At 38.7% G+C, this 10,945-nt stretch overlaps 2 protein-coding genes across 3 annotated transcripts; one reads left to right on the top strand and one right to left on the bottom strand.

Annotated features, from left to right (window-relative positions):
• The first annotated feature begins 2,227 nt into the window (after positions 1-2,227).
• On the top strand, positions 2,228-2,851 carry LOC112163779. The gene has a single exon (XM_024300039.1). The coding sequence runs from the start codon at positions 2,228-2,230 to the stop codon at positions 2,849-2,851; it is 624 nt and encodes a 207-aa protein (XP_024155807.1).
• Positions 2,852-6,536: 3,685 nt separating this feature from the next.
• Positions 6,537-9,467, bottom strand: LOC112167702 (E3 ubiquitin-protein ligase RZFP34). Of its 2 annotated transcripts, none has more exons than XM_024304748.2 (13): positions 9,207-9,467; positions 9,006-9,116; positions 8,753-8,846; positions 8,600-8,659; positions 8,176-8,208; positions 8,003-8,080; positions 7,861-7,904; positions 7,720-7,760; positions 7,531-7,610; positions 7,338-7,429; positions 7,105-7,174; positions 6,959-7,000; positions 6,537-6,872 (listed from the first exon to the last, which is right to left on the bottom strand). In XM_024304748.2, the coding sequence occupies exons 2-13, from the start codon at positions 9,098-9,100 to the stop codon at positions 6,714-6,716; spliced, it is 888 nt and encodes a 295-aa protein (XP_024160516.1). In that variant the 5' UTR covers positions 9,101-9,116; positions 9,207-9,467; the 3' UTR covers positions 6,537-6,713. The 2 variants fall into 2 exon arrangements, with proteins under 2 accessions (XP_024160516.1, XP_024160519.1); XM_024304751.2 differs by having other exon boundaries at positions 8,759-8,846; positions 9,207-9,465.
• Between the last annotated feature and the right edge of the window lie 1,478 nt (positions 9,468-10,945).

The following is a 10,945-nucleotide window of genomic DNA, read 5'->3' as shown; positions in this document are numbered from 1 at the left end:
GAGATCGTATGTGTTTAGGTACTTGACATGCTTGTGTTGAGCGGATTGTGGCTATTTGTGTTTGTCTTGGTTAGCGTGTGAAGACGCAGCAGGATTCAGAAGTGAGTAAATCTCACGATATTCGTTATGGTCATAATTACCATATTGTCTTGGAATTATTAGGTTAACTATGACTATAGTTGGTATTAGTGACATTCTTGAGTGGATGACTATGTGTGTGTGTGTATATATATATATATTTACGTAAAATATATATGTATTGGTGGCTTCGTTGTGATGTGAACAATAATTGAAATGAGTTCATGCTCGAGAATGGTGAAATTGTGTATAGAGTTGTGATTGTAGAATTTCATGTGTTGAGATAACATGAGTCTAGTGTGGCCGTCTTAATTGAGATTTAAGATATGGTAGCTGGTGTAGGAATATTTGTGTAATGAATCGATGACATCCGTATGATGAATCTTTATGATGATTGTCGTGTATAGCTTGTGTAGGAATATCTGTGTAATAAACCGGCGAAATCTATATGATGATCAATTGGATGATTGTTATCTGTGTGATGACTAGCGAAATTTGTGTGATGATTGCTATCAGTTGGATGATCGCTATATGTGTGATGACAGGAAAAATCTGTGTGATGATCAATTGGATGATTGCTATCTGTGTGATGACCGGTTAAATCTGTGTGATGATCAGTAGGATGATGGCTATCTGTGTGATGACTATTCTGTAGCGGAGTTGAATTCTTATTAAGTTAACAACGATTAAGAGGACTACTATGTTGGTCGGAGCTACCTACGGATGTCAAAGTGTGGGGTTATGATGATTACTATGACTTGAATTGCTTGTCTTAATGTGACCTACTAAACTAAACTATACACAGGGTTACTATTGATTGTTTCTCTTGTTTTGAATTGTGATTGCTTTGTTTTCTTCTTGATTTTATTGATTGTTGGTTTGATTAATCTTAAGGGCCATAGTGGTGACGATTGTGCTATGTGGTGAGGATAGGAAGGTGATTCATTGTTTTCACCTTTAATGTCATGTTGATGACAAAGGCTTCCGGTGGGAAGGAAATGAGTGTGATCTTTGTAACTAGCCGTTGTGCGTCAAAAGATTTCCAAACATTACTTGAGAAGGTTTTGTTTGACTGAAATTTGTGTAATTAGATGCTAGGTTGAGAATCTGAGCATGTGGTTTTAGTCACTAGTTGACCTACGTAAGCATGTTATGGAAGGTTATGAAACAGATCGTTGTAGTTGTGAGTTATGTGCTTATCGTTGTTTAGGTTGAGGTGACTTAAGAATGTGTTTCTGCTTTGTGGTTTTGAGTTTACTCATACAAGCTTTCATAAGCTTACCGGGTTTGTTGTGTGGCAACCTGGTGCACTATTCGATGATGTAGGTTAATCCTGTAGGTCAGGGAAATCATGGCTGAAGCCGAGACCTTGTAGCAGCTGATCGGGTAGGAAGCAAATTTTGTGGCTTTATTGTTGTTAAGACTTCCGCTGTGTAGTAAGCTCTGAGTTGCTTGTCTTATTATGTTGTTAACGTAATTTAATTCGCAAACTCTGTATAATGTAATATGTGACTCTAAAGAACGAGTTTGTAGTCACATTTGTGGGTTCGGGACATAGCTAGTTGCCTTGTTTAAAGGAAAATTTTCTTAGCTGTTTTGTTTGATGTTCGAACCATCACACCCAGAGTCCTTGTGTTTGATTGATTTTGTTCCCTTTATTGTGATTGAAATTAGGGGCGTGATGAGGAATTCCGGACACGCTACAGGATGAGTCACAATGTGTTCAACCCATCTCCAGTGACCTTTGTCTCTATGACAGGTACTTTGTCCAGAAATCTGATGCTGCTAAGAAAGTTGGACTACTTCCCGAGCAGAAGCTGACATGTTCCTTAAGAATGCTTACTTACGGTGCTGGGGCAGATCAATACTTTGAGTATTGTCGGATGGCGAAATCTACCTCCATCGAGGCACTTAAACGATTTACAAGAGGAATCGTTAATCTGTACTCGGCAGAATACTTCTGAGCTCCTACTCCGGCCGCCTCAGAAGACTGCTCGCCAAAGCTGAGAGAAGAGGTTTTCCTGGGATGATTGGAAGCATCGACTGCATGCACTGGCAATGGAAGAATTGCCCAACAGGTTGCGCTGGAGAATACAGATCAAAAACGTATCCCCACTATCATCCTTGAAGCAGTCGCATCTTATGACACATGGATATGGCTGGATCATGCAACGACCTCAATGTGCTTGCTAAGTCCCCGTTGTTTGACGAGCTCACTACTGGTCGAGTCCCTCAGATCCAATTTCAAGTGAATAACAGAATTCACAATTTAGGCTACTATCTCGCTGATGGTATCTATTCTAGAGGGGCGACTTTCGTGAAATCAATTCTAAGGCCTACACGACCCAATGATCTGAAGTTTTTCCAGGCTCAAGAGGGGTACAGGAAGGATGTGGAAAGATGTTTCGGTATTTTACAGTTGCGCTTTAGTATTGTTCTAGGAGCGGCTCGTGGGTGGGAAAGAGAAGACATTCGATACATCATGCTGACTTGTATTATATTACACAACATGATAATCGAGGATGAAAGACCAAATGACAGCGATGAGGATTTGGAGTCTGATGAAGGAGAGGATAACAATATAAGGCCCAGGTTGGCTACGGTTTGGGAAGGACCAACCGGTGATGACTTTGATCTTGTTGGTAGAGATGGTTATTATTTCAACAGATTCATGGATCGATATGATGCCATTAGATGTGCAAACAGTCACTCAAACCTTCAAGAAGATCTGATAGAGCATTTCTGGAACATTCAAGGCAACATGGAGATCTAGATTTAGTATAGATTTTTAGGAATAATTGGCTAATGTCTATGTTTTTTATGTCTGTGTGCTTTTAATTTGGCTAATGTCTATGTTTTTTTTAATGTTAGTGTGATTGTAATTTGGCTTGTATTATGCTTACAACTTTTGTTTAATAAAATTTATGCTTACATAAATGAAAAACTAGGAATAAGCACAATACAATTACACAACATGCATAATTACCTAATTATTCTCATCTTGATCCTCATCCTCTCTAGGAATACAATTTGTGTTTGAAGGGTCATCATTAGGGTGAGGGTTGGTGGAATCACCTGTAGAGAAAGGTGAAAAGTGTGGTTGTGTAGGATATCCACCGGGGTAAGGTGGTTGCGGATAGTATCCATCGGGGTAAAGGGGTTGTGGGAAACCACCGGTGAAGGGAGGTGGTGGGAAACCACCGGTGAAGGGAGGTGGTGGGAATCCACCGGTGTAGGGAGGTTGTGGGAATCCATTGGGGTAAGGTGGTTGTGGGAATGCACCGGGGTAAGGAGGTTGTGGGAATGCACCACCAAAATTGAGTTGCGAATAATATCCACCCATAGAAGGTGGCGTCTGCTTGCCAAGATCTTCTCTCTCTGTAATCTTCTTTTGTTTTCTTGACCAATAGCGCTTTTTAGTTGGCGTCATCTAACTTGTATCCATCTCCATAATTCGCTCTTCCCTCTTCTTAATTCGCTCTTCCATCTCTTGTACTCAGAATGCCTCTTTTCGCATATCCATTTGTAATCAGATACAAGCTCGTTGATTTTCCTGTTGGAGACTTCAAGCAAATTCCTCATCGAGTTTTTTCTTGCTAGCGGTTGCCTCTTTTTGGTTGTTCGCTATACTCTCGACAGCGGTTGACAAAGGACTTTGATCCTTCGTTGCCTTCTTTCCTTTCCGAATTGCTTCTTTCGCAGCTTTCCTTCCTTGAGGCCTCACATTAGGATCTGCAGTTTCACCGGCAATTACCTCATCTACATCCATGTCCAAGTTGATGGGAGAATTTTCAGCAATTGGTTGTGTGTGCGTTTGTTGACTTCCTTTATTTAATGTTCCTCCGGATGTATGGCTAGGGATGTCTTTAAATTGTTGAAAGCCCTCCACAACAGCGTAACAATCAAAACTCTGGAAATTGTATCTTTTGGTCTTCCATTTTCTCTTCATCTTGACATGCCACAATTTATGTGTTTCATCAAGCTATGTTATTTAAAAAGGAATAAAAAATTCAATTAGTATTAATATAAACGCCATTATGAAGGGTCATCTATTATTAAGTAATAATTTTAATAACAAAGTATCTCACCGTTTTACAATAAAAATCCATTAGTACAAATATAAACACGGTTATAATTACATCATTATTTATCAAGTAATTATTTTAATTATGACGAAAAGAAATTACTACAATTATAACGATATTATAATTACTACATTATTTATCAAGTAATATTTAACTATAATGTATCAACAAATTAAATGATTTATCAACAAATACATGCCTCATCAACTGCATTTAAACCGCTCTTGTACCAATTACAAGTTTGTCTTAATGCACAATGCCACTCAAAGAGTTCAACCTTCAAAATTTTCCACCTTCCCTACAAAGAGGAAGATGATCGGCCCTTTCCACTCCAATTTGTGGCAAAGTGTCGCTTCACGCCCCTCCATAGGTCAATTGTTTTTTCTGATTTGTGCCCACAGCCGGATTTTGGCTAACAGTTTTCCAAGACTCGCACAATTGAACATCTTCCTCATTCGTCCATCTCCTCCCGGATTCTGTATTTTCATCTTCACTTTGATCTCCCCCTTGTTCGGCCACTGGACGTGTGTTTCCCCTTTGTTTGGCCATATTGGATATAAACAAATTTGGAAGATGAGAGCTATATGAAGAGGAGGAAGGTGTAACTATGAAATATAATTTTTTGGGTGTCAGATGTAAAAAAAATGGTAGGTATTTATAGGGAAATTTTCAGAAATTTTCACAAATTTTTTTCTTACCGTTTGATTTAATATACATACATATTAATTGGTTGCCGTCAGATCTCCATATTAATTGAAACTCACGGTTGAGATTACTTGACCATTGGCGACAAAATTCGAAATGCACCAACTGTCGTCTGCCATGTCGCTCAATCCGGCCCTTTAATTGGCACTACGCGAAAAAATCACGTTCTTCGGTCAATTATGCCGCTACTCGACAAGAAACTCGGCAACACTCGCGCGTCTTTCTCTCCATGGAAGCCCCTGACATCAGCCACGATTATTTTGGGCCAAGCTGGCAACCGGCCAAGCTTGGGTCAAGAATATAGTCACGAGCCTCTCCTTTTTTTTGGACTATGTCAGGAAAAGTCAAAGTTTGGCTGGTCACTCTTGGGCCGGTGGAGGTATGTTTTTGATTCTTGCCGGTTACCACATCATTAATCCCTGCTGGAGGCCCGTCAAGAACAGACCGGTGGACATGCTCTCATGTTCATTAATTAGCCAGTATATACGATAGTATTTTACAAGGGAAGGTTCAAGGCCATAATTAGCTACCTAATATAATGCCTTGTATCTAGAATTTATCTGCTTACTGGTTATTTGAACAGTAAACGACTAAAATTTTTCACTTTCATTTCAAATAGAGTTTTTATCATCACTAGGGTCAAAACTTTCTTGCACCGGACAAAATGATTCCCAACTTTCAAAAGTAATCAAAATGATACCTAAATTTCTAAAAACAAATCAACATGATACTCAACTTTCATAAGTGATTAAAATGATACCTAAGGTTTTAAAAACAAATAAACTTGATACCTCAGTTTCAGAAACCCATTAGACAATTATAGAAATCTTTGATCCCAAACCCGCAAGCCCCGCGCGTTCTACTTTGTCGGGCCACCACTGGCCTCTTCACCAGTCAGAAAATGACCGCCTATCCTTTCTCTGTCGATCTATAACCTTCCTTATGATCAATTTGTAGTGTGCAGCAAGAATTGAGGCCGAGAAGTTCAGGGAACCCGCACAACACAATTCAGTTGGAACTTCCTCCTACAATCATCCGAAGTTTCGACATCTGAAACTTTCGAGGTAATTTCCGACTCCCTCGTACGTAATCAAATTTTAGTGTAATTATAGATGTTGTTGAGTTAGTTGTCGTGAATATTTAACACATATATCAACCGCCGATATAGAGTAAATCAAGTGACGCGTGGGCCCATGCACAACCACTAGTGGATTTAGAACCTTTTTGTTTTGAACTTTTCATGCTGGACTGACACAACACTTGGGAGTGACATACAAGAAAGCATATTGTATTATGTAAACAAGAGAGAAGAGACTGCTTCATTTCTAAGCAAGCTTGATTCTAGGCCTGTCCACACTAGATATGAGTAAATGTACAGGGAGACCGGACTTTCAAGTCCGGGAGCGACCAAGACTAGTACTCCAACTCTAAAGTTGAGAGCTTATGCAACTCGATCGATCTTCCCAATGAAATAGTTAATTTGAAGAACGCTAAGTTAAATCTCATTCCAAAAATCTTAGTTTTATGTGATTGATGTTGATGTCTTTCACTCTAATGAAACTTGAAGCTGGCTAGTAATATAATTAATTGCTACTGAAGTTCTACAAGAACAAGTTTCATCAAGAAAAGTAAAAGATCTAGAGCCTAAAGCCCAAAAGTACCAAAAAAAAAAGAAAAAGAATGAATTTATTAATGACATACTTTAGGTAATGGAACAATCAAAATTCAGCTAATAGATCTGCAATTTAACAACTTTTCTACTGTACCTGAAAAGCTATATTTACAAAAAATAACAACTAGTTAATCTGAAACCCTCAACCACATTTGATGTCACTGGACATGATCTCATCTCACTATCTCAGCCACATGATCTGATAAGCATGAAGCACCATGACCTCCTTGTGTCTGTTTAGTATTGTAAGAATTGCAGCTGAGGCATTTGTGTGCGACAATGTGAAAACTGACTTCGCCTTTAGCTCCACAATCATTGCAGAGGATCCCCACCTGATTTATGCATGGAAAAAATAGTGGAATTAGACAAAAGCATGAATCGGAACTACCTATCTTTAAAGTTTGACCTGGGAACCTACCATTTTGGTTCTGTACGCATGAGGCATTGGAGTTGAGGCAACCTGCATTACAGTAATAGTGAAGCAAAGTTAGAATATGAACCAAGTTTTCGGGTTTATGCTCCAAATGATTTTGGAAAAGAAATACGAGATCATCTAGTCTGTACCAGTTCATCAAGCTTTTTCCACAAGTTGGACATATCATAGACGGACTTGGAGCAGATAGGGCATGAATACCTACAAATTGGAGGAATACTTAAGTACACAGCGATTGGCTTAAAGATAGTTAGTTACAAATGGAGGTTTCCCGTGCATTAATTTTGGTAATATTGTTCCACTTTACGCGTGCATATTACACTGATATGTATTATGTACAAACGAAAAAGAGTATGGAGCTCACTGTGCATGCAGCCTCATCTCTTTCAGACATTCACAATGTATTGTGTGTCCACAGCGTAATATGCTAATATCTCTCCTTGAATCAAATAGAAACTGCAATTCATATTGTAGTAGGAATTTAGTTTTTTGAGAATCATAGTTTAAAATAATAACTTGAAATTTCAAATCAATTAATACTACTACTCTTTGACTACCTCAAAACAAACAGGACAGTTATGGTGCATTGCCCTTTCTATACAGCGATGATCTTTCACTGACTTAGGGTAGCAGCATCCTAAACAAAAACAAGATATATACCACATGGTTAATCAGGAACTGGGAAATGCAAAGAAAAATGAAATGCAGAAAACTATCAAGAAGGGATTAGCTTATTTCTCTCTTACCGCATTTCTCACAATGGAAGAAATTTTCTCCCCCTCCGATTCTTCATTGGCAGATATAACAAGATTAACATTATAAAAAGGACGAAGAGTTTTCAAATACTTCTTATGCATGAACACATGAAATGATTTTGAAACATTTACCTGCATATTCCACATTTATCACAATGGTATATATCTTTTGAAACCTGCAAGAGATGCAACAAATTTTGTTGTAACTAGCAGTTCGGTGAATGGTAAATGATAAAGGTGCACCTGGATTGAACTTATTTATTTAAAGACTTACATCATCATCATAGAAGTTGCATATCGCGCAAAAGTACTTTCCCATGCAAACTCCACAGCTAACGCAATGTTGTTGAACCTGATAGTGTAAACATGACAGTTACGCAGATAGAAATAACTCTAAGCGCGCGGTCTAAAATGTGTGTAGATTCTGGAATTAGATATTGAACTCACATCTTGTTCTATGCCACACAGACAGCAGATGACCTGAAAAGTCAAACAAGAGAAGGTACAACAATTAAAAAGGGAACTGATGCAGAAAACCACATATTCAATATATAGGCGTATGCATATCATTATCGCACAAGCATATTATTTTTCAACAGATAAAGAACTAGCAAACAATCTGTGTGTCACACCCACATAGCCTCTATTTCTACTTTGATTCGGATTCAGCAATCCGCAAGAGGAGGCAGAAACTGAGTTGAGCAATGCTAATGCAATGCTTTCCTCTTAAAAGAGACCACAATCAGCTTGCTGCTCTTGTTTTTTGGGTTTCATTAGGTTACAAACTCAAAAAGGCCGGGGGAAATAATCTGTAATCACCCTTAAAATTTGAAACATAAAATGCAACTAAGAATGTAACTAGAATGCCAACCTTTTTAACCTCGTGACGAGAAATGACATGTCGATCAAGGGGATCAGTATCTAGGGAGTCCTGTTTTGAAGATTCAAACACATATAGAATAGGTTATGCATATCAAAATCCTTCCACACAAAAAGAATATATATTTTATAGGATTTTAATGACCTGAACCTTTGCTTCATCATGGCAATGCCGGCAATCATAAACCTCGTTACAACAAGGAGCTCTGATTTTGCATCTTCTTTTATAATGCGAGCACCTAAAACCCGGCCACCCAAAAAATAGAAAAAAAAAAAAAAACGGATTTTGAATCAGAACTAGCTATAGCAAAGGTGACCAAATTCAACTACGTCTTCAAAACAACTCACAATCTAAAAGAAGAAATAAGGGGATGGAGAGAAGGTAAAAATTGGCAGACCCAAAATTCCCAGCTCCAAGCTCTGCTAGAGACGAATGATCTTCATGACCAAACTCCTTTCTTTCTGAACGATAAAAACAGGGCATCGTTTCCATTTTCTATCTCTCTCTTCTGTAACAGACACAAATGAAACATCAAAAAAAATAAAATGAAATATCCAGATTAAAATCAAAGGTTCAGATAGACAGAAAGGAAACCCACACTGAGTTTGAAATCTGCTTGCGTTTCGATTTTGGTCAATAGTAAGAGAAGCGATTTACTCACCGCCAACCACACTCGAATCAATGCCCCTTCCTCCTTTATATACATGTTGCCCTAATTGAATTCCTTAGTGAGGAAGGTGGAGATTTAGAAGAATTATTACTGTATTCTCGAATTTCTGGAATTCATGGGTGTGGCTGACTGGGTCACAGGTCATAGCCAACCTTGCAGATAGCGCTGATTACTCAGATGGATTTGATAGATAGCGTTTTACTGCTCAGATATGGGAAGTCAATCAATTTCTTTTCTTGTGAAACAAGATTCGTTCATTATATGCTTTGGCCTTTAGGCATGAACCAATAAGTTTTCGCCAGCTGTATGAGACTGTAATATTTGACTGTTTGTGAGTAGACTCATGATAATGATTTATTAAACCAAAATCATAATATTGAGTTGCATAAAGGTGGAGCCAAGAAAATTAAATTTCTTTCCAAAGTTTTCGAGAGTGATATACTCATATGGTGAATGCAGCTGATTACATGTTGTCATACACAACTCATCGATCAGGTAAAATTTTTTTTTTTGGGCTAATTACTGTTTAGTATCCTGTGGTATAGGTCGAACATCAATTCAGTCATTCGACTTTCAATTTCATCAAAAACACCGCACACTATCATTTCTCGTCTAATAGGTCCATCCGTTATGATTTCGTCAATTTCAGTCGTTTAGCTGATGACATGGCAATCCAAGTTAGCACATGTGGGGCCCACACGGAAATGAAATTCCCAAACTGACCCTGGCCAACCAAATATGGAAAAATCTAAAATAAATTCCAAATTTTGAGGTTGGGGAGACTCAAACCCACACCAACACATATGCAAATGAAAGCTCGAACCACCAGACCACTTGAATGGTGTTGCAATATTACAAACAAAAATAATATATGTATAATAGTTTAAATTTTAAAAACACTTTGTCATCCTCTTTCTCCACCCACCTCTCTCCTCCTCTCCTTTTCTTCTTCCTCTTCCGCCATGAAAGACCCAGAAGCAACGACGACATGAAAGAAGGAACCAAAGCATGTTGTTCAGGAGGGAAATCATCAACCTGCACCATCGACAGCTCACAACCATTAATAGAATCATATCAGACTTTAAATAACTACACCTTCCTCTTTCTAACTCAAAAAATTCAAAAACCAAAAATAAAAAATAAAAAATTTAGAGCCAAATTCTCGGCCATGCCATTGAGAAATCCGGCCATTATCGCCGTGTTGTTCTTGTTCCTCTTGTTGATTCCGAGCTTCGTCCGCCGCCACCGATGGCCCACATCGGCGGAAGCTTGTTCAAAAAATCCAAATCTTCGTCTTCGTCGCAGTCTTCTTCTTCTTGGTCTTCGCACTCGTCGCGTCACTACTACGCGCCACCGACTTATCACTCCACTCCGTCTCCTTCATCCTCGTCGGAATACTACGGTTGTACGACGGACAAACTTGGCTTCCTTCTCGGCGCTCATACTCATAGCAAGTCCCGCAAACTGGGAAGGCACAGAGGAAGAACAAGAGGAGAGGAGGAGAGAGGTAGGTGGAGAAGGAGGATGACAAAGTGTTTTTAAAATTTAAACTATTATACATATGTCATTTTTGTTTGTAATATTGCAACGCCATGCAAGTGGTCTGGTGGTTGGGGCTTTCATTTGCATATGTGTTGGTGTGGGTTCAAGTCTCCCTAACCTCAAAA

The sequence above is a fragment of the Rosa chinensis genome, chromosome 5, assembly GCF_002994745.2.
Source record: "Rosa chinensis cultivar Old Blush chromosome 5, RchiOBHm-V2, whole genome shotgun sequence".
NCBI classification, from domain to species: Eukaryota; Viridiplantae; Streptophyta; class Magnoliopsida; order Rosales; family Rosaceae; genus Rosa; species Rosa chinensis.
Note: the sequence above shows the minus strand (reverse complement) of the source record. Positions and strands in the feature narration are given on the sequence as shown.